The 19981-nt window shown below is 53.6% G+C and overlaps 2 protein-coding genes across 6 annotated transcripts; one reads left to right on the forward strand and one right to left on the reverse strand.

Moving 5' to 3' along the window:
- Positions 1-2598: 2598 nt before the first annotated feature.
- HERPUD1 (homocysteine inducible ER protein with ubiquitin like domain 1) lies at positions 2599-9616 on the reverse strand. The gene is made up of 8 exons (XM_086847507.1): positions 9236-9616; positions 7913-7990; positions 7756-7821; positions 6626-6747; positions 6038-6160; positions 5065-5412; positions 4231-4336; positions 2599-3645 (listed from the first exon to the last, which is right to left on the reverse strand). Exons 1-8 carry the CDS (start codon positions 9365-9367, stop codon positions 3478-3480), a joined length of 1143 nt encoding a protein of 380 aa, XP_086703633.1. The 5' UTR covers positions 9368-9616; the 3' UTR covers positions 2599-3477.
- Positions 9608-18458, forward strand: LOC111922459 (partitioning defective 6 homolog alpha-like). 5 transcript variants are annotated; one of them, XM_086847505.1, is made up of 4 exons: positions 9608-9808; positions 14444-14666; positions 15342-15404; positions 17392-18458. In XM_086847505.1, the coding sequence occupies exons 2-4, from the start codon at positions 14471-14473 to the stop codon at positions 18177-18179; spliced, it is 1047 nt and encodes a 348-aa protein (XP_086703631.1). In that variant the 5' UTR covers positions 9608-9808; positions 14444-14470; the 3' UTR covers positions 18180-18458. The 5 variants fall into 5 exon arrangements, with proteins under 5 accessions (XP_086703631.1, XP_086703627.1, XP_086703628.1 ...); XM_086847502.1 differs by lacking the exon at positions 9608-9808 and adding an exon at positions 13008-13153; XM_086847503.1 differs by lacking the exon at positions 9608-9808 and adding an exon at positions 13008-13153 and having other exon boundaries at positions 17395-18458.
- The last annotated feature ends 1523 nt before the right edge of the window (positions 18459-19981 follow it).

Below are 19981 nucleotides of genomic sequence, written 5' to 3' on the forward strand. Positions count from 1 at the left end.
ACCACATTACACACTAGCAGGCATTTCAAGAGCTATTCTTATGCAGCAGAAGGGCTGGAGAGAGGTGATGAAGATGCAGTTGGCACATTTGGTAGCACAGTGGGGATGTAGCTGGGATGGCCTCTGGGGAGACACAGTTTGCATGTGCTGCTTACAAACCCCACCAGAGTCACAGCTAGAAATGGATCACAGGACAAAGAGCAGAGGGAGGCTGTAACACTCAGCTGGGCACTTGCACAGCTTTTGGGATGCCCCTGGCTGCTGAGAACAGGGACAGCAGTCAAGCCAGTGCATAAATGAAACAGCTCTTCAGAGAAAAGGGGAAACCACACACAAACAAACACACCATCACCAGCATATCTGCTCAGCAGCAACCTCATTCTTATGAGATTTACATTCCAGGAGCTGAGGACAGGACCATATCCATAGTTACAAACAGGACTTGAGTGGTTCCTCAAGTAAGCAGCCTGTTAGGAGTTTCCAGAGCAAGAACTAAAGTGTCTGAGAAAAACAGATTGTACATTTTTCTCTGATTTATTTCTCAGTGGGAACAGAGAACGCTCTCAGCTAGGAGCAGCTGTCAGAGTGTATCAGGGGAGACAGCAGCAGAGGAACTGGCTTTATCCTGCTGCTCACTTTGCCACCCTGTGGACCTTCAGAGGACTTTCACTGCCACAAGCTGCCTGCTCTCAGGAGCCCTACACAGCACATGCTGAACAGGTTGGGTGCTGCAGCTCACAAGAATGCAGAAAAGCTAAAGCAGCAGCAGAATCAGCTTTAAGTGTGAGCCAAGAAAAACTCAGCCTCCTAAACCCACAAGCCTCAAGGCCCCTTCTGGTCTCTCAACTTCTGTCCCAATAGAGGCTACAGTCTTGTTCTGGAAGATTCAAGGCTCATGTTTGCCTTATGTCTAACCTGGAATCTCTTGTTTTCAGGGCCATGCTCACTGGCACCCAGGCTCTATCCCCTTCCCTGCCCTCCCCCTTACATACCTCACTGTTTACACTGACATCCCCCCAAGCTGAGCTGCCTCAGTTGTGTCTGCTTGCTCCCAGGGTCTCAGGCAACCAGAGGCCTGACCACTGGGCAGGGCTCAGGGACAGGGTTAGGGCCACCCCAAACTCCCAGCTCCACATAATGCCAGGCTGGCTCAGTCACAGGAGCTTGGAGCCCTCAGGCAGGCACTGCTCCCTCACATCCCAGTGCTCCAGCCTGGGTACACACCATTAGCAGCTGCCTCTGCAGGATTACACAGGATTTACTTCCACATTATGTGTCCTCTGCTGCTGTCGCTGCTCCCCTCCACCCTAATGGCAGAGGTTATGTGTTTCACAGAACCATTAAGGAAATGTTCTCTAAGGTCCAGGACTCTGCAGTGGCATTAGCTACACTTCATTAGTTTTTCAACTAATTTTAAACCCATCTGCCTGCCCCTGGAAACAGCAAAATCTGCAAGACAACAGATGTTATGCTGTCTCTGATAAATTGTCAGACTAGAGATTTCACAAGTAATCCAGCACTGTGTGCTCACTGCCTTAACCATACCAAACCAGTTTATTTCTGGCTGCCAGGAACTGCTCTCTCCTGCTAAAACTGAGCACAGGAACAGCTCTGTTAAATGTAGGCACTTTGCCAAGACACCTGAGTGATGGTTTGCTACACACTGAGGGAGAAAGATCCACACTGCAGTGTGAGCTACAGCTGTGTCCAGGGTGGGGAATGGCTGTCACCAGGCACCCTGTGTGCCTACCACAGGGACAGGGACACAGACTGTGAGGGTGCAAAAAGCCTGGGGATACCTTTTTTTGGTGAGTGAAATTCCCAGAGCAGCACTGGACCATTAGCAAGGCAATAAAGAGTGGGCACCTCCTCCAGGAACATCCTCAAAGGCTTATGCAGGATATATCTACGGTAACAAAACTGACCTCCTCTCAGATTATTTCATTTTAAATACTTCAGAAATATTTTACCTACCCATCCTCCAGCAAACTGAAGAAATGGCAGAAAAACAAGCGTGGAAAATAATTTGTTCAAATCAAAAACAGCACCAGGATTAAGTGGCTTCCGCAGGTAACACCAACAGACCCTGTCCAGCATTAGTATGAGCAGACACAGCAAGATTAAGCATTACCTGCTACTTGTATTGTCCCAACTGATGTGAGCTGGCCCTGCCAACAATCCTTAAATTGTCCAGCCAAGTGCAGCCAGCAGAGGAGAAGAGTGACAAGTTCCAGGAGTGCCAGCTGTTCCTAGACAGCACATTTCAAGCCAAGTTAAACCCTGAGCCAAGACTGTGCTGCAACTCCACCAGGAGTCTCAGGCAGGGTTCAAAAAGCCCAGCTTTCCAAATACCTACAGAATTACCCATTTCAAGATGCCCATGGCCTTTCTGTTACCAGCCTTCCATAAGCAAACAAACTCCAAGCTATTCAAGGCACTTTAGCTGAAGAACACAGCTGGGCAAGGAACTGAGTTAAACACCTCCTCCCCTCATATCCCAACTCCCTCATCATGACTTTTCAATAAAAAACAGGCAAGAACACACCCTGTGCTTTACACAGGTACTCTTCTGATTGCTGTAGAGGATATATACAAATGTGGATATAAATGCCTGCAAATTTTATTGCAATAGCAGCCCTTAACCATACCAGAAACAAAAAGTAACACAATGAAGTAATACAAGAGGAGTTGCACTGGAGTGAGAACGCAAAGTTGAATACAGGAATTAGACTGCTTTAACTTTGCACCCAAAAGCAGTGAAGAAGTTTACATGTTGCATAAGTTTTTTGCTAAATACATTTAGACCTGAACACACTCTTCCCCCATTGTCTGACAGCAGGGCAGAGGGGAAGGAGGAAAGGCAGGAGGAATTAAATCTTGAATTTAAACTACCTGAATTCAGCAACATGAAATTTAGTGTGCACCTCCACTGAGGTAATCCTTATCCACATCACCATCTTACAGTCCTCCACTTTGTTCAACAAGGAGATTGCACAACACATTCTTCATAGGGAAGTATTTACAAAGAAAATCTAAAATATTGTGGAAGCAATTTAACAGTAGATCTTTCCTAAAAATCTGCTAATGCATATCTAGCAATTTTTGTTTGAGATCCTACACTCAGTGTAATTAAAATAGCATTAGAAACATTCCAACAGGAATCACATGGCACAGAAGAAGCAATTTGCTTCCCTAACATTTTTGCACACCCACTCAGAGCCTTGTGCCTTTAGTGCACAAGTCCACAACACCAAGCCTCTACACAGGTACCTAATAAATGCTATGGAACAAAGTTCTTTGGAATGAGGACAAGCATCTCAGTCTCTGGGCTGGAATGATGTAAGGCTTCTTGCAGCTTTATTTGCTTGGTCAGTGAAAGCCAGAGAAGTGCCATCCCTTTTCCATGCCTGGTCTGGAGTTGATATTCTTTTCTCTCAGGTGTCCACTGCAGTTTCAGACAAGCAGATTGGTGACAAATCAGTTGCGAGTCAGTCCAGGCCCTTCTGGAAGGAGGGATGCAAAGAAAGTCTTGAAAAAAACCCACACCGTGCTCACAAATGAAGGGTTGGGCTGCTGCAGTTCTTGGAAAGCCTGTCCCTCATCAGGAGGTGTCTCAGACTCGTTTGCTCTGCCACCATTTTCCCCCTGCCAAAATAAAGGATATTTGGTAAAGTAGAATTTCAGAAATGCATTAGAAAAATCAGACATCAAATTGTTGTTTTGTTGCAAAAATGTTACTGTTTGAATACAAAATTTTTCAAGTAGCCCCAGATACAAAGTCAAAAACCCAAGCTGCACTCTGGTAACTCACACTGGTGCCCAGGACAGCCATCAAGCACCAGATCAGATAAATTATATATTTACAGCTAATTAACTTTCATTGATATCAGAACTGTCAGCTTGAAATGAAAGACTCAAACTGCTTACAGACCCAAATCCTACAGAGGTGTGGCCTGAACCCTGCCCTCAGTTACAGCCTGTGACAGACCACTTCCCACTACAATTCCCTAAAGGACAGAAGCAGCTAAAAGATAACTTTCATCCTGAAATATTCCGATGGACTAAGGAATTTACTACACCAATGGAGGACTCAGGTGGCAATTATTCTCCCATGGAAGAGAGCATCTTACAGAAGTTTCAAGAGAAGTTTTTTTTTTCTACTACACAATTATTAAACCAAAAGCAAAACTTCACAGGGTTTCATGGCTTAGAAATATAGCAAGACAATACCTGAAAGTTGTTGTTCTGGTCCTGGTTTAGAGCAGCTCGAGGAGGAACATTGCCTGGGATGGGCTGAACTGGTCTTCGTCTAAAGGGGAACCATCCAGCATGGTGTCTGGGGAAGGCAACATTCATTAATTAATGCTGTTTCAGCAGTACTCTCATCCTGTTACACAACAGCTGCATATCTGACTGCTCAGAGCTGCTGGAACCAGCAACAAGTAAAATTTAAGGACTTTAAATGGAAAAATTAACCTTCAACTCTCCAAGTCTACAGAGATGCTGGAAAAGCTGCTCCACTTTTAACTCCTAGACCTACAATTCAGACACCTACATCACTTATTCCACAGGTGATCAAATAATTTTGGAGGACAGATTATCTTTCTCAGATAAAACATCCCAAGCATAGCAGCTGAGGGTCCATCATCATGAAACAGCAAGTGTGAGACCCTCTTCCCAGACTTCAACCACTTGCTTCCCAACAAGAAACTGTAATTTTCTACACTGAACCTACTGGTCTATCTGCTCTATGCTGCTGAGTTGCTGGAGCTTTACAACAGGTGCTACTTTGGTAGAAACTGCAAAACCCCAGTGAGATCAGCCACATTCTTCATTTAATCCAGATATAGGCTTAATTATCTTTTTTCTAAAAATACTGAGCTATACCAGGATAGAGAGGAGTGGTTTGCCAGGTGTATAGAGGAGGATAGAGGTGTATAGAGGAGTGCCTTTGCAGGTCCAAGAGTCCTATGAAGCTCAACCACCAGGAAGCTGAGTACAGCACAGAACACAGTACTTCAGTGAGACCCTTCTGAACAGCAAATATTAACACCATACACTTACAGATACATCAGAACAGTGCCACCCATGACGAGGAGGAATCTGCTGATACTGGAGTAGAAATAGACCATGTTGACAAAAACATATAACAGTGTTGCTGAGTAGAGCCAGTCCAACCAGTCTCGATTGACACCCTCCTCATCTTCCTCCATGAGGGGCCCCCCCTGGGCATTCATCCTCAAGTTCTGGTCAGCCACTCCATTAACCTGAGCAGCAACATTTTGGTTTCCAGGCTGGTTTTGGGCAGGAAATGGGTCTGGGAGAGGAGCTGGAGGTGTCACTGGTGCCACTGGTATCTCCTGAGAATGCCTTGCATGGGATGGGTCAGCAGATGCAGCAGTAGAAGCCAAGCTGGAAGCAGAGAACAAAGTACAGAATGAGGTTTAGTCAAATGCTTTCACACTTCACACAGGCCCTGTGTGTGAACCACAGAGTCAGATCGCATGCAAGTAGAAAGCATCAAGTTTAGAGACTACAGAAGCATTAAAAACTAGTTCTACCCATAACAGTTGTATAGGGACTTCAACAAATCCAACCAGACACCCTCCCCTTTATCAACAGTAATGTCAATACTTCACAAAAACAATTTAGAACAATCTGCAGGTAGTCTAAAAGCCTTCTGCAAGTCTCAGCTTGACCTATCACTGATGTCCAGTGAATGCTGTGTGCACTTTGAGCAGTCAAAAAAAAAAATAAATAAAGAGAGCAAAGGGTCAACAGCAGGATCAGATTTGCTCTAGAGACCTCTGCCCTCCCAACGAAGAGTCAGATAGGCAGTGGGCAAGATTCAGAACCACTGGCCTGAACAGCAACAGGGCAGCAGTTAGGGGTACATTCCCACAACATTCAGCACAAGTTACGATGAAAAAGTCTCCGTCTCTAAACACCACTGAAAGAGGAAGAATTGCCAGGAGCTCTCAAATTTCTTGTATTACAGTTTCTACTTCCTACTGATAGCTTGGAATAGAACACTTACTATTGCATGTAATACTGTCTTGCATAAATCTGCTGGAACCAGGACATCTGAAGCATGCTGTAGGTTGTGTAAGCAGAGAAACCAGGAGCCATGCTCTGGAAGGGATGCTGAGTTGTTTCCAGCCTTGGTTAAAATTTGAACACATTCATTAGCAAACACAGGACTAACAGCGAGAACAATTTATTACAGAACAATGTAAATAGCTTCTGCCATTTTGTGCACCCAAATACAAAATTAACTCTTCCTTCTAGACACCTCTCTGCCCACACGAATAAAGGAAAGACTTTCCTTCCTAATTAAAAGAACAACGTGTTTTCCTTTAGATGCCAGATCCTTGGAAGCATTCAAGGCCAGGTTGGACAGAGTAACCTGATCTAGTGGAAGGTGTCCCTCATGCCAGAGGGTTGGACTAGATGGCCTTTAAAGGTCCCTTCCAATCCAAATTGTTGTATGTCCACTAAAACTTTTATGTAACACCTCATCATATTTGGCCCATGTTCGATGGGCTCATGACAGTGTATGTGGCATAAGGAGCTGGCATCCAACACAAACACACCATCTTAAATATGTACGTGAAATTGTATTTACCCATTACTGGCTTCTGCTGACGAGTAGACACCTGAAGAGCTCCTCCATCTTCCACCATTTGAGGAAGACACATTTGATTCCTGCCTGGCTTCTGATGGTAACTTGGGCTGATCAGCTTTAACCTACAAACAGCAGTGCAGCCAGTGAGGTTTACTCAGGACACCACACAGACTTGATGCAAGAAGGCTGCACCCCACAAAGTATGCCCTTGTTTTAACACCTATTCCTGCACAGCACCTCTCAGTGCTGCCCCTGCTCTTGGGGGCTACACTTCAAGCACCTCTATCAGTATTTTAAAGCTCCTAGAACCAAATGACTGAGATGCAAAACTGACTTGATGTTATTCTTTGCTTTCACAAGATGTATACTTTATTTGTTACTTCTTATGCACATATTCAGTGTCTGATTATAAAAACACTTGGCTTTTTCCTATGGCAAATTTGCACTGCTTGCACAAACTGCTGTACACAGAGTTCAAGAGTTGTTCTGTGGTGATACACCTAACACCCAACCAAAGCTAGCAACCACCAGGCATGGGTATGGTTAGCTCAAAGTGCCTTTAATGAGCAACAGGAACACACCTCTAGTAAACTTTGCCCAGCCACTTTAAAGAAAAAGTGGGTTTTGGCCATTTGTACTTGAGTCCATTCCATACTGAGCTCAAGCACTAAGGCTGAGCCTGTAAGGGAGAAGCCAAAGATGAGTCATTAATGGAAGCAGTTAAAGTGTCTGCAGTCCTCAGTCTTCTTCCCTCCCCACACAGATCAGAATCACTTCCCTCTGCTCCTCTTCTGACTACAAGCTCAATCTGTCCAAGCGTGTCTGGCACATAGCAAATCACCGTTTATTTAATAAAACTGAATCTACCAGAAAGCATTTCTCCCTTGAGTACAACTAGACCTTTCTTACCAGATGCCATGAGAATTTTTACTGATGAACTGTAAATGTAATTTTTTTTCTCAACTTAATTGAAATACATTCTCACATTCCCAAACAAATTACCACAAAGTAATACTGCTGTTGCACTAACAGGGAAAACCTGCAGTAACAGGGAACTTTAAAACAGTCATCCAATACTTCTTGTTTTCAGTTACAAGCCCAAGATTCAGAGTTAACTTATGTCTAATTACCTCTGATTTCGTTTCTTGCATATTCTTGGGGTTGTATACCAAATGAAGAGCATGCAGCTCCCCAAGCTGAAATATAAGAGAAGAACTGTTAAAAAAAAAAAAAAAAATCCCTTCTCTGGATATATTTCAGCACATCATAAAAGATTTTTTTTTCTACCTTTGGCAACAATTGTCCCAGACAGTGGTGATCAAGCAGCAGCTTCCCAGAATAAATCAGCTTTTGGTCCTCTTCAGGCTTTGAAGAAAGAAAGCAAGAATAGGATTACTTGCTCTGCCAAGCATTAACTAACACAGCTTACAGCTGGTGGAGAGAGGCACAGAGCTTGAAGCATCCCACATACTAAGGTGCAAAGGGAATAATTTGAAGTTATAAGAACATCTGAATGCCCAATTGGGATATTTCTGAGGTGCAAGCCTGCATAAGAACCCAAAGTCCCTTGGGCAAAGAATTTAGTTACACGCTGTATCTTTTACAGTCCTAACAAAAACATTTGTGTTTTTTAAAATCGGCAGTTTGGAATTCCATCTAATCTGATCAAGCACCAGATGTGGTGTCAAGTAAATCTGTTACACCCCATCCCACGGGACCCAGCAGCTCTTCACCAGGAGCTTTCCCATAGCAGCTGGTGGAAGCACAAGGAGCCTGCTTCTGGCTAATCCTCACACTCCCAGGGAAAGCATGGGAATCCAGCTTTCTCCCAGGCAACTAGTGACAGGACAAAGGGAAACAGCCTTAAGTTTGCAGGGCAGTCTCCAGCTAGGTATTATGAAACATTTCTTCACTGAAGGAATGGCTAAGCATTGAAATGGGCTACCCTGAGAAATGGAGTCACTATCCCTAGAACTCTTCAAAAAATGAGTATAGACATGGCACTTCACAGCGTGTAGTAGGGATAGGGGCATTTGGTCGAAGGTTGAACTCGATGATCTCGGAGGTATTTTCCAGGTTTATGGATTCTGTGCAGGCCAGGCAGCCTCCTGCGGGAGCACTGCCGGTGGGGGCAGCGGGACTCGGGGCGCAGCGGCTCCGGCAGCCCTCACGCGTCAGCTCCCGTGTCCTGCGGCTCAGGGGGAAGCCGCACTTCTGCATTTCAACCCCGCCGTACCCAGGGCTGCGCCTCCCGTTCAACGGGAACGCGCCCTCGAAGCGGCCGTTCGGGCCTTGGCCGCCCGGCTGGGTGCGGTGGCCGGGCGCTGTACCGGGGCCAGCGGGCTCTGCCGTCCCCACACAGCTGCAGGACGCGCTGTCCCGGGAGGCCGGTTAATGATTAACCGCGGCCGGGCCGCGCACGAGTCCCAAAACAGCCCAAGCGCGGCTGACGCAACCGGGACCAGAACACGCCGTGGGGCAGGTACCGGTCCCGGAGCCCCGCGAGAGCCCCACGGCAGCTGCCGCCGCTGCCCCTCGGGGAGCCAGCCCCCACCACCCACCCACCCACCCACCCGGCGGGGCTGCGGGAAGACGGGATCGCGCACTCACCGGCGCGTCGGGCAGGAGCCGGCGCAGCTCGGTCTTGAGCCGGCGCACGGTCCAGGCAGCCCCGGCACTGAGGCGGAGATCGCGGTGCCGCTGTGCGGGGCTGCGGACCAGCAGCGATAGCGACTCCTCCATGGTGGGTGCGAAGCGGGCGGTGACTGCGAACCCCCTCCGATGACAAATTTATAGGGGCCCGCCCCGCCGCAGGGCCGCGGTGGCTGCGGCTGATTGGCCGCAATGAGGGCAGGGGCGGGGGCTGCCACGTGGGCCAATAGGACGGAACCTCGCGTGCGGCGCCGTGAGGAAATGGAGGCGCTGATTGGACGGTGCCGGGTGAGGGGCGGGGCCATGCGGTCACCACGGCGACCGTGATCCGTCCCGCCCGGGCCCTGAGGGGCGGAGGCCATCGCCGGGCCAGTAGCGCTGACCTCGCTCCTTCCCTCCCTCCACCTCATCACCTCCGGCACCAACGCAGCTCTTAGGGATCCCTTGCTTCGCCTTCCCTTTCCCCTCCGCCCGCTGGAGCAGCACAGCTCTGTGGAGCCCTGCACGTGCTGAATCCACAGCCTGATCCAGGTGAAACATCCCCTTTTTCCCTAGGGTTATTTTACTAGGCCTGTGTAGCTACCTCAGCAGGTTTGCTGCGGGCTTTGTGGGTACAGACCATGCTTATGGGTACAAACCATACTTCTGGGTGGAACAAAAGAAGTGTGCAAAAATGCTGGGGAAAATTAATAATTAATGACATTAATAATTAATGACATTTTTACTAACAAAAAAAAAAAAATAAAAAGCCATAAAAATGTGGACCAGCAGCTTCTGGGTGCTCGTCCTCATGCCCATCTTCCTGTGAGATGTGATCCAGCACCTAAACAGCCCGTGGTAATGATCCTGATGCACCAGGAGAGGGTTTTCGTGTCCTTCAAAACAAGGCTGTAGGAACGTGAGACTCCGGATTTATCTCTCGGCACTAGGTATTTACTCTGCCTGTTTCAGGAGCTGTTCAGTATTCCTTGGCAGCCAGACCTGTTGCCCAAAGGCACGGCTGAGTCTGCAGCCAAGGCTGCATTTTGCAGCTGGGAAAGACACTGTGCCACGGGGATTCATCACCCCGCGACTTCCTGGGGAAGAGCCAAGCCAAAGGACAGCGCTGCTGTGGCAGTCGACAGAACAAATTCACAAAGAAATGAGCTGAGCCTGGGTCGGGTGTACCCTCTGCAGCTGCCAGGGTATGTCCTTGTGAGGGTGTGAGTTCCATCACAGCCCATTCCTCTCACATCCACATCCCACAGCGAGCACTGGGGCTGCACTCCTGCCTGCTCTGTCCTTGATGTCCCTGGGAGGGCTCAATGCCCAGGTGGGCTTTGCCACCCCAACCTCCTCTCTGTGACCCACCAACCGAAGGAAACACTGCCAGAGCTATTTGCTGCTCTTGCTCCATCAGTGCAGATCATGATCCCCATCCCTCAGCTCCTACTGGCAGTGGGGAAGGACAAACACAGTGTCCAGGGCCACCCTTGCCATTGTCAAAGTCAAGGTGACTTCGCTGCTCGCTTGGTTGCAACCTTTGCTGCAAGAGAGTTTCTGTGGGTGCCAGGGACAGGGTAAGCCTGTGCAGGTGTTGGAGTGAAACCAGGATCTTGGGCTCTGTGTGCTTTTTCTGGGACTCCCTGTGCTGTTGCTGGCCCGTGGACCAGCTGCACAGCTGTAGCCACAGCGCTGATCCTGCCTCGACCTCAGGCTCCTCTGCTTCTCCTTCACCACAGACAAGAGGGTTAGAACTTAACTGAGCTTCTCTCTGCCCATTCCTCGTTTGAGCCACTGCTGGAAAAAATGCCTGCTCACTGGATAGACTTACCTGAATCCAGCACTGACCTGGCTTGGAGCAGGGGCTGGAGGAATGACCACCTGAGGTACCTGAGTGCTAAACCTCAGCAGCCCCCCTCCATGTCTGGGGGTGCTGGACCCCCCAGAGAGCCAGGCCTTCACTGCCCTTACCCACAGCAGCCAAGAACTGGTGGATCTAGAGTCAGTGGACACATCTGGACATCAGGTAGCACATGCTCCAGTTCCAGAGGCTGATTCAGAGCTCCTGGGACTGAGGCAAAGCAAACACTTGTCCTGATACTGTCTGCTTAGCTTAGCTCGCTCTGTGGCAGCAGATAAGGGGCCACAGCACAAACCAGAAGGTGTGACCAGTACATCACCCCACTGTCCTGCTGAACAATTAACTCCGATTTACCAAAATTGGAGATGAAGGGCTGCAAGCTGCTTTTGTCGCCTGCGTAAATATTAACCACGGTGTAAATCAGGATTATCTCTCTGACCTCAACACAATTACTCTGTTTAAAAAAAAAAAGCAACAAAACTGGGGGGCTGAGCAGGGTATTGCTGATGAATTTACAGCTCTGTTTGTGGTCAGGCTGGTTTTCATGGCGTGGCAATCACTTGGCACAGCAGGAAGAGCGAGAGGAGAATTTGCCAGCCCATGAGGAGATGCCCCACGTTCTCGCAGCCTGGCGTGCTCCTTTGCTCACCCAAGCACAGTGACACAGGGGACGAGCCTGCCAGGACCAGCTAACGCAGGCCTGGTGCTGTGGAGATGCTGGGGTGTGATGCAATTTTGTCCTGATCAAAGGTTGCTCCCTGGGCCAGGATAGGGAGAGGATCAAAGGGCAACAGAATCCAGACAAGCCAAGCTGATTCTCCAGGCTTGGTTCAATACGTTTATTTTTTTGGAAGCACTGTGCTTTTTAGGTGTCTGGCTTTAAAGACCGTTTAATGGTGCTGCTGTCGTGGCCTCTTTAGCTCCAAATTTCCCCAGAATCCGTGAGCAAGACTTTAGTTTTGTTCAGGTGCTGGCAGGAGTGAGCTCAGCTCTGGCATGACTGGCAGAGCTGCACTGCAGCGGGGTCTGTGGGGAAGGGGTTCTCTGGCTGTCCCTGAGTGTTTCTGTACCCGAGAAGAGCCAGTTCTGCCAGAGACACGTCCCATGGGCATCACCTGTGGACACAGCCTGGGGAGCAGCACTGAGGAGATAATGCACATCCTGACAGCCTGGTGCCTGGATGGGTCAGGAGAAGCTTTGCCGCATACCCGGTGAACTTGGTCAGTTTGCCTCTACTCGCTCAGCTGTTCCACTGCTCAGTAAAGCAAATCATCCCCGAAACAATGAACCTTCCCTGGTCCACACTGCTCTGGGGCAGCATGAAACTTCCCTGCCAGACAAGGGAGAAAAACCAGAACGAACCTTTAACCAGGAGGAGGGGAACAAGGCGTGCAGCTGGAAAACATCTCCTGCTACCAGGCTTGCCTCTGCCAAAGGCCACCAGACCTGTAGCATGGGAAGCCCCCCGCCAGCACGGGGAAACGCCGGGATATTCCCCGACGGGGCCGAGGCTTCCACCGGTGACACTCGCGGGGATTCCGTGCGGATGCTGGCCGCGCGGCGCAGCTCGGTGTCCCCAGAGAGGGGCCGCTGTTGGATTTAATGTGTCGCTAATGAGGTTCCTGACAGCCATGGGATGCCCGAGGTTACCGGCGCGGTGCCCGGTGCCGGCGGCCTGACGGGGAGCGGAGCCGTGCTCGGGTAGACGGGGCCGACGTGGGGATTGGGATGGGGACGGGCATGGGATGGGGACAGGGATGAGGATGGGGGTCCTGCCGCCCGCCCGTCCCCACCCCCGTTACCACGGCGACGTTGTCAGCAGCCGCCCGGCCACGCCCCGCGCCCCGCCTGGGCCAATGGCGCGGCGGCGCCCGGCCTGCCCGCCGGTGACGTCATGGCCGGTGAAAATCCCCCGTGGCCGCGGGAGCGGCGGTGGCGGCGCGGCCCCGCGGCCCGGCCCGGCCCGCACCATGGCCAAGCACCACCGCACGCCGGCGCGCTCCGCCGAGCCCGTCATCGAGGTCAAGAGCAAGGTAAGCGCCCGCCGGGGACGGGGCCGGTGATGCCGATGCCGATGCCCGTGCCGGTTCCGCCGGGTCACGACCGAGCGCGTCGCCCCCGCGTCGGGCAGCGCACGTGGGGTGGCACCGCGCACCAGGGAGCGGCGCGGGAGCCAGGCCGTGCGGGCTCTCCGCTCCCTGCGCTGCGGCGGCGCTGCCCGGAGCCTCCCCGAGCTCAGCCCGGCCCGGCGGCCGCGGCGTCCCGCCACCGTGGGCTCTGCCGGGCCGCGGGCTCGCTCGGCGCGGCCGTGGGAACGTCGCGGCGGAGCGCTCGGCTGATGCGCAGGGCGCCGGTGCGCCGTTCCGGCAGCCCCGGTGTGCGGGGTGGCCCCGCCGGTGCGGGTGTGCGGGGTGTGCGGTCACCCCGGGGACACACCTCGCCCAGATGTGCACTCATCCAGATGTGCGTGCTCGCCAAGGCATGCTCATCCCCGGCTATGCCATCACCCAGATGTGCACCCCCAGCAAGGGACGAGCCCCTGCCGTGCATCCAGATGTGCACACCTGCATGATTGTGCGCTCGCCCGGTTATGGTCTCCCCCAGACGTGTCCGCTTCTCCAGATATGTGCTCACCTGGCACACCCTGGCCCAGATGCGTGCCGTCACCCAGATATGCACCATTATTCACCTGTGCCCACCCACCCATCCCTGTGCTCACCCAGATGTGTGCACTCCCTTTCTGCACCCTTATCCAGCTGTGCATTCGCCCAGCTGTGGCACTGCCTGCTCGGGACCCCCGGCAGGGTGCAGGGTGCCCTCCTTGTCAGGACGTGGTGGCCACCGCCTGCCCCGACAGCTGGGGTGTGACCCCCGCGGGCAGCGCGATCCTCGCAGTGTTCCTCAGCCTGTTCTTAATTGGCTTCCCCTTCGTCGTGACGGAAGGAGGCATTAATTAGCGCTGTTGCTCACCAGGTGCTACGGCAGCGCTTGTGTCGCAGGGAAGGGCCTCCCGGCAGCACGGAGTCTGCCACGGCTGGTGGTACAGCCAGAAAGTCCTTCCTCTGCCGCGGGGCCGTATTTCTGCCCCATCACTTCAGTGTTTGGGCAGAAAAACGGCTTTGCTTCTTTTACTTTGTTTTTGGGATGGTCTCTTCAAGACTGGCACTGCTGCCTTGGTGCTGCTGGGCTCCGGAGCTGGCAGCACCAAGGCTCTGCCTGCCCCAGGGCAGCTCTGTGTGGTGCCCTGCCTGCATCAGTCCTGCTGGTGGGACACAGCCCTGCCCAGTCACCCTCTTCCTCCTCTTCCTCGTCCTCCTCTGCAGTTCGACGCTGAATTCCGCCGCTTTGCCATGAAGCGCTCTGGTGCCGGCAGCTTCCAGGACTTCTACCAGCTGCTGCAGACAGTGCACCAGATCCCGCGGGTGGATGTGCTCCTGGGCTACACAGACATCCACGGCGACCTCCTGCCCATCAACAACGACGACAACTACCACAAAGCCCTGTCCTCTGCCAACCCCCTCCTCAGGGTCATCATCCAGAAGAAGGGTAAGCAGGGCACTGGATGCATCCTCCTGTCAAGAGAGATGAGCCACATCCCGCGGTACTGCTGGTTCCACCTTTGGACTGTGCCAGCAGGAGCATGGCTGCTCACATACCCTCCAGCCACTGCTTTGGTGGATGGATGTGGAGATGGTGGCAACTGGGAGGCTGCCAGAACCCTGCCAGGGCTGTGGCACCCACACGGGCTCTCCCTGGCAGCCGAGGGCACCTGCCTCAGCCCAGCCCCATGCAAACCTGGTGAGCAAAGGCAGATAGTTGCAATTCACCCCTTTGAAGTTGTGTTTTCCAGCCAGGCTTGCGTGGGCTCCCAGATAACACCCGTGTTGCTCCTGTGAGCTCTGTGCCAGCAGCCCCATCCAGCTCCCTGCCCTGAGGAGGCAACAGCTATCATTTTAGCAGACCTCTCAGGATGCCAGGTGCTGCTGGATTTTTGGTGTTGGGAAAAGGCTTGGTGCCCCCCCTGGCAGACCAGGGGCTTGCCCTTACCTTAGTGGCATGTTCCCCGGGAACCACTTCCTTGCAAAGGTACACCTGATGACATCCTGATGGCAGCATCCTGGAGAGAATGACAAACACACCAAGTATTTCTCCTGTTTGCAGAGAAAACAAGCCCATCCCCTTCCACTCATTTTAGTAGCACTGAGATTTTCTCTTTCATAGCATCATCAGTCAGCAGTTCACACAGTGACCCAGAGCCACAGTTTTCCCTGCACAGCATCCAGAGTGAGTCTGTGTTTCCAGCTCATGTTAGTGGTATGAAGTCTCTAGTGTTAGTGGTATGAAGGCGAGGGGTGATGCTGGTGGCCAGCCCCAGCTGCTGTGTCAGTTTTCCTGGGCTTTTGCATCAGGGTGGTGTGGGATGCTCTGAACATGTGTTTTCTCTGTGGCTGCATGGTGTGGGGGCTGGCAGCAGTGATCCAGGCTGCTGGAGCCCGTGGTGTGCCTGCTGCTGCCAGCACTGAACCAACCATCCCCTGTTCCTGGCCCAATGCTTGGACCCAGGCTGTGACATGGAGAGCACACATGGTGGGTGTGCCAGGGCTGCTGTGGGAGCATCACTCCTGCTCCCAAGAGCCATGCTGTGGGCTGCTGGAAAAGCCTGTGAGGGCCCATGGCTGACTGTGCTAATACAGCACAGTGTACAGAGGGAGCAGGCAGAGCCTGGCTCCATGGGCAGCACCAGGGAGCCCCAGCACCCAGCTGTGCCCGCAGGAGAGGGGCCGCAGGGCCTGCAGCACCACAGGGAGGTGAGCAGAGAGGCCAGGAGCAAGTCCCAGGTGAATCACAGCTGATTTAAAATGGATCCAGGTCATCCCGAGGCTGAGCTGTCGTTGAACCGGTCTGGGTCGCTGAGGAATGTGGCTGCAGAACCTCTCACAGCGCCGGGTGCAAGGAGCTGTGCAAACACACAGGTGTGCTCCTGTCAGTGGGCTCTGCAGTCCTGCCACAGCGGGGCAAAGCAAAGGCTGCAGCTGGGCTCCCCTCTGTGCCATCCCTGCGTTGGGTGAAGCCATCCCTGTGCAGCAGCCTGGCTGGGACAATGGCACTGGCCCTCCTTGGCTGGGCCAAGGCTCATGGGAAGGACAGGGGAAAGTGTGGGACATTGCCAGGGCCACCAAAGGGCTCATCCTTGGTGTGCTGGACCTGCCTGGCCCAGCCACTCTGCACCCCTTGGAGAGGAGCTGTGTGCTGAAATAGCTGTGGGAAAGCCTCCGCCGCCCTTCCCCGAGCTAAAAATATGCCAGGGCTGTGTGTGCAGGGAGATATTTATAAGCCAGGAGCCCTGGCAGGCTGACTTGGCTAGGGAGAAATCCCATGTCCCCTGGGCTTGGGGACATCCCTAGCAGCCCTGCAGCTGGAGCAGGGTCCAGATGCTGGTGGGGGACACCATGGAAAATGTGCTGACCATGGAGCATCCAGATCTGGGCTCCCCCATGGAAAGAGATGGGGAGAAACCAGAGAGGGAACAGGGGATACTCATCAGCACCTGGTGGATGAGGCCAAGGATGATGGGCTGGAGCTGGGCCCCACAGAGCAGCCCCAGACCACGGTCCAGAAGGAAGGAATCAAACCCTGTTTGAAGGTGCCTGATGGTGGAATAAGAGACATGGGCACAAATCACAGTCTGGGATATTTAGGGGCCCTGAGGATGCTGCAGCCCTGGGATGAATTTCCAGGAGATGAGGCATCTCTGTCCTTGGGAATGGCAGAGTTCTACAGGACACAGTGGTGGCTATCACCAACCCATGACAGCGATAGTCCTGCTCTGGTGGGGCAGAGGACTCTGGTGATGTCTCCTGCGGTTGGACTGGCCCTAAGGGAGTTGGCTGTCACCACAGCACACTTGTGTGGGGGGTCCTCTCTCCCCAAACCCAAACTGGGGCATGGCTGCAGCTCCCAGGCCATCAGGGCTGGCAGCTCTAGTGTTAAACTGCAGTTTGGCTTAAAGTGTGATTAAGGCTGAATCACTGCCTCGATCCCACTAATCCTGGCCTGTGTGCCTGTGTACGCTGGGTAATCCCAGGAGATGGGCCCCAGCGGAGACAGGCTGCAGGGAAAGCCAGGCTGATGATCTGGGGAGGAAAAGCCAGTGAGACCTGTGAGCAGGGCCCTTCTGCTGGCCGCTGCCACATCACCTGGGGCCAAGGGCACGCGTTCACATCCCCAGCAGCTGCAGCGCCTGACCTGTGTCCTCCCTTGCTCCCTACAGCAGAGTCTGACGCCAGCGTCTTCGCCTCCAACTCCTTGCAGCGGAAGAAGAAAGGGCTGCTGCGTCCAGCACACTACCGGGCCAAGCCTCACCTCCTCATCGGGATGCCCCAGGACTTCCGCCAGATCTCCTCCATCATCGACGTGGACATCCTGCCCGAGACGCACCGACGCGTGCGGCTCCACAAGCACGGCTCCGACAAACCGCTGGGCTTCTACATCCGCGACGGCGTCAGCGTGCGCGTGGCTCCGCAGGGCGTCGAGAAGGTGCCCGGCATCTTCATCTCCCGCCTGGTGAAGGGCGGCTTGGCTGAGAGCACGGGGCTGCTGGCGGTGAGCGACGAGATCCTGGAGGTGAACGGCATCGATGTGGCCGGCAAGTCCCTGGACCAAGTGACGGACATGATGGTGGCCAACAGCCACAACCTGATCATCACCGTCAAGCCGGCCAACCAGCGCAACAACGTCATCCGCAGCAGCAAGGCCTCGGGCAGCTCCGGCGTGTCCACGGACAGCACCCCCAGCCAGCAGACCCCCAGCCCGGCCTCGCAGTACCTGAGCAACTACAGCACGGCCGAGAGCGACGAGGAGGGCGACCTGGTCATCGAGAGCGACAGCGCGTCCCACTACATCCCTGGGGGCTGCCCCAACGGGGGCCCCGCGGACGGACCCCTCCAGCGGAGCCTGTCCCCGCACAGCTCGCGGGGCTCCCTGCAGTCCCTTGGCAGCCACGACGGCAGCCCTGGCAGGGGCAGCGGACGGGAGGATGGCACCCTCCTCACCCTATAGCTGCAGGGGACTGTGCCACTCGGTGGCCGGCCGGGTTTCCGCTCATCCAGGCTGGGTGTGGACGCAAGGGTGATAATGTGGGCAGGGGTGGAGAGGGGCCGCCCACTGCCCTCTCCCACTCCCTGCGACACTGGGAGCCCCACTGTGGCACCCACTCAAGCTGGGCACTGCTCCTCTGAGCCCCCTTGCCTCCCCTTCCAAGCAAGCGGGGGTTTTTAATTATTGAAATATGCATCATTAATATATTGCAATGGACAGTAAAACCTTTTCTAGAAAGCACCGTGCTTGTCCCTGGTTCATGTCACTGCAGGGAGGAGGGGGACAGCGGGTGGGTACCCCAGCCCTGTGCACGGAAGGCAGTGCCTGGGGGCAGTGACCTTGACCTTAGCACACTTTGGGACTTTGCTGCTGTGTGGGGTGACCCCACTGAGACCCATCGTGCCTGTCCCAGGACACATGTCCAGGCTGCTTTGGGCAGCCACCTGGCCTGATGGCCTGATGCAGTCAGCTTGCTTGTTCCCCCCCTTCCCACCTTGTTCCCACTGCAGAGCCCTCATTAATGCAGAGGATGCCTGGTTCTGGCAGCAGCACCTTGGCTGTCACTCAGCCCTGCAAACACTGCTGGGGATAGTGCAGCCTCATCCTCCTTCTTCAGCCCCAAGCTTGGGGCTTGCCCCTGTCCCTGCTGCTCTGCTGGGGCGCCCAAGCTGATGGTGACACTCACTGCTGCCAAGGGCTTGTGGTGGGACTGGCAAGGAGGAAGACCTGCAGCTCTCAGGGTCTGAAAAGCCAGCACCAACTCTCCATTCAGAGCCTCCATTCAGGCCAGGGCAGGCAGGGAGTGCAGCAAGGGCTGAGGACACTCATAGCATACAGCCAGAGCCCAGACAGACCGGAGAGCAGATCTGACAGCAGGGCTGGTTGGCCCAGGCTTGTTTTGGGCAGGGAGGTGCCCAGGAGCTGTGCCCATGGCCCCCAGTCACTCTCATCCAGCCGGCTCAGCCTGGCTTGGGGTTTGCCCTGAAGTGGCCCCAGGGACACATGGGGTGATTTTCCAGTTGGCATCTCACCTCCTCCAGCCCTCAAGTGCCAAAATATTCCCCAGCCCTTGGCAGTGGCGTTGGCCCTGACATCCCAGGGCACTGCAGTGTGCCAGGTGGCACAGGCATGGCTGGAATACGCCACAATATCCCCACCACAAAATTCTGCCCAGGATGGAGCAAAAAGGCAGCTGCTTGGGGGATCTGTGCACACCCTGTGTAGCAAAAGGAGACAGAACAACAGCACAAGCTGCAAGAAGGGAAAACTTGATGGGATTTCAGGGGAAAAAATGTTCCTCCTGAGGCCAGCACTGTCTGGAGACAGCCTCAGCAAGGTGATGGGGGCAATCCCATCCTTGGAGATTCTCCTAATTCAGCTGGATATGGCTCCAAGCTGTGGCACCATGCCTCTGCTGAGCAGGAGATGCACCAAGTCCTCCAGCCATCTCTTACAGCTTAAAATTTTCTTTGCTTCATTCAGCAAGATCCCTGCAAAGGTCTGCACAGGTTCCTGCATGGCATCTGAAGGTAAGGCAGTGAGCTCACTTACGTGGCACCTTCCCAGCCCTGTCCTGCCAGCCTGTGGATGGAAATCCAGCAGGATTTTGCACATTCTCCAGTCCATGTCCCACCACCATGCTCCAGCACCCAGCCCTGTGAAACCCACAATTCACCCTGTCTGCATTGTGCCAGTGCTGATGGTCTCTGCTGCCCACACCATTCCTCAGGCCCTGCTGGGCCCACTGGGAGCTGCACACACAC

Source organism: Cyanistes caeruleus, chromosome 12 (genome assembly GCF_971803275.1).
Source record: "Cyanistes caeruleus chromosome 12, bCyaCae1.hap1.1, whole genome shotgun sequence".
NCBI classification, from domain to species: Eukaryota; Metazoa; Chordata; class Aves; order Passeriformes; family Paridae; genus Cyanistes; species Cyanistes caeruleus.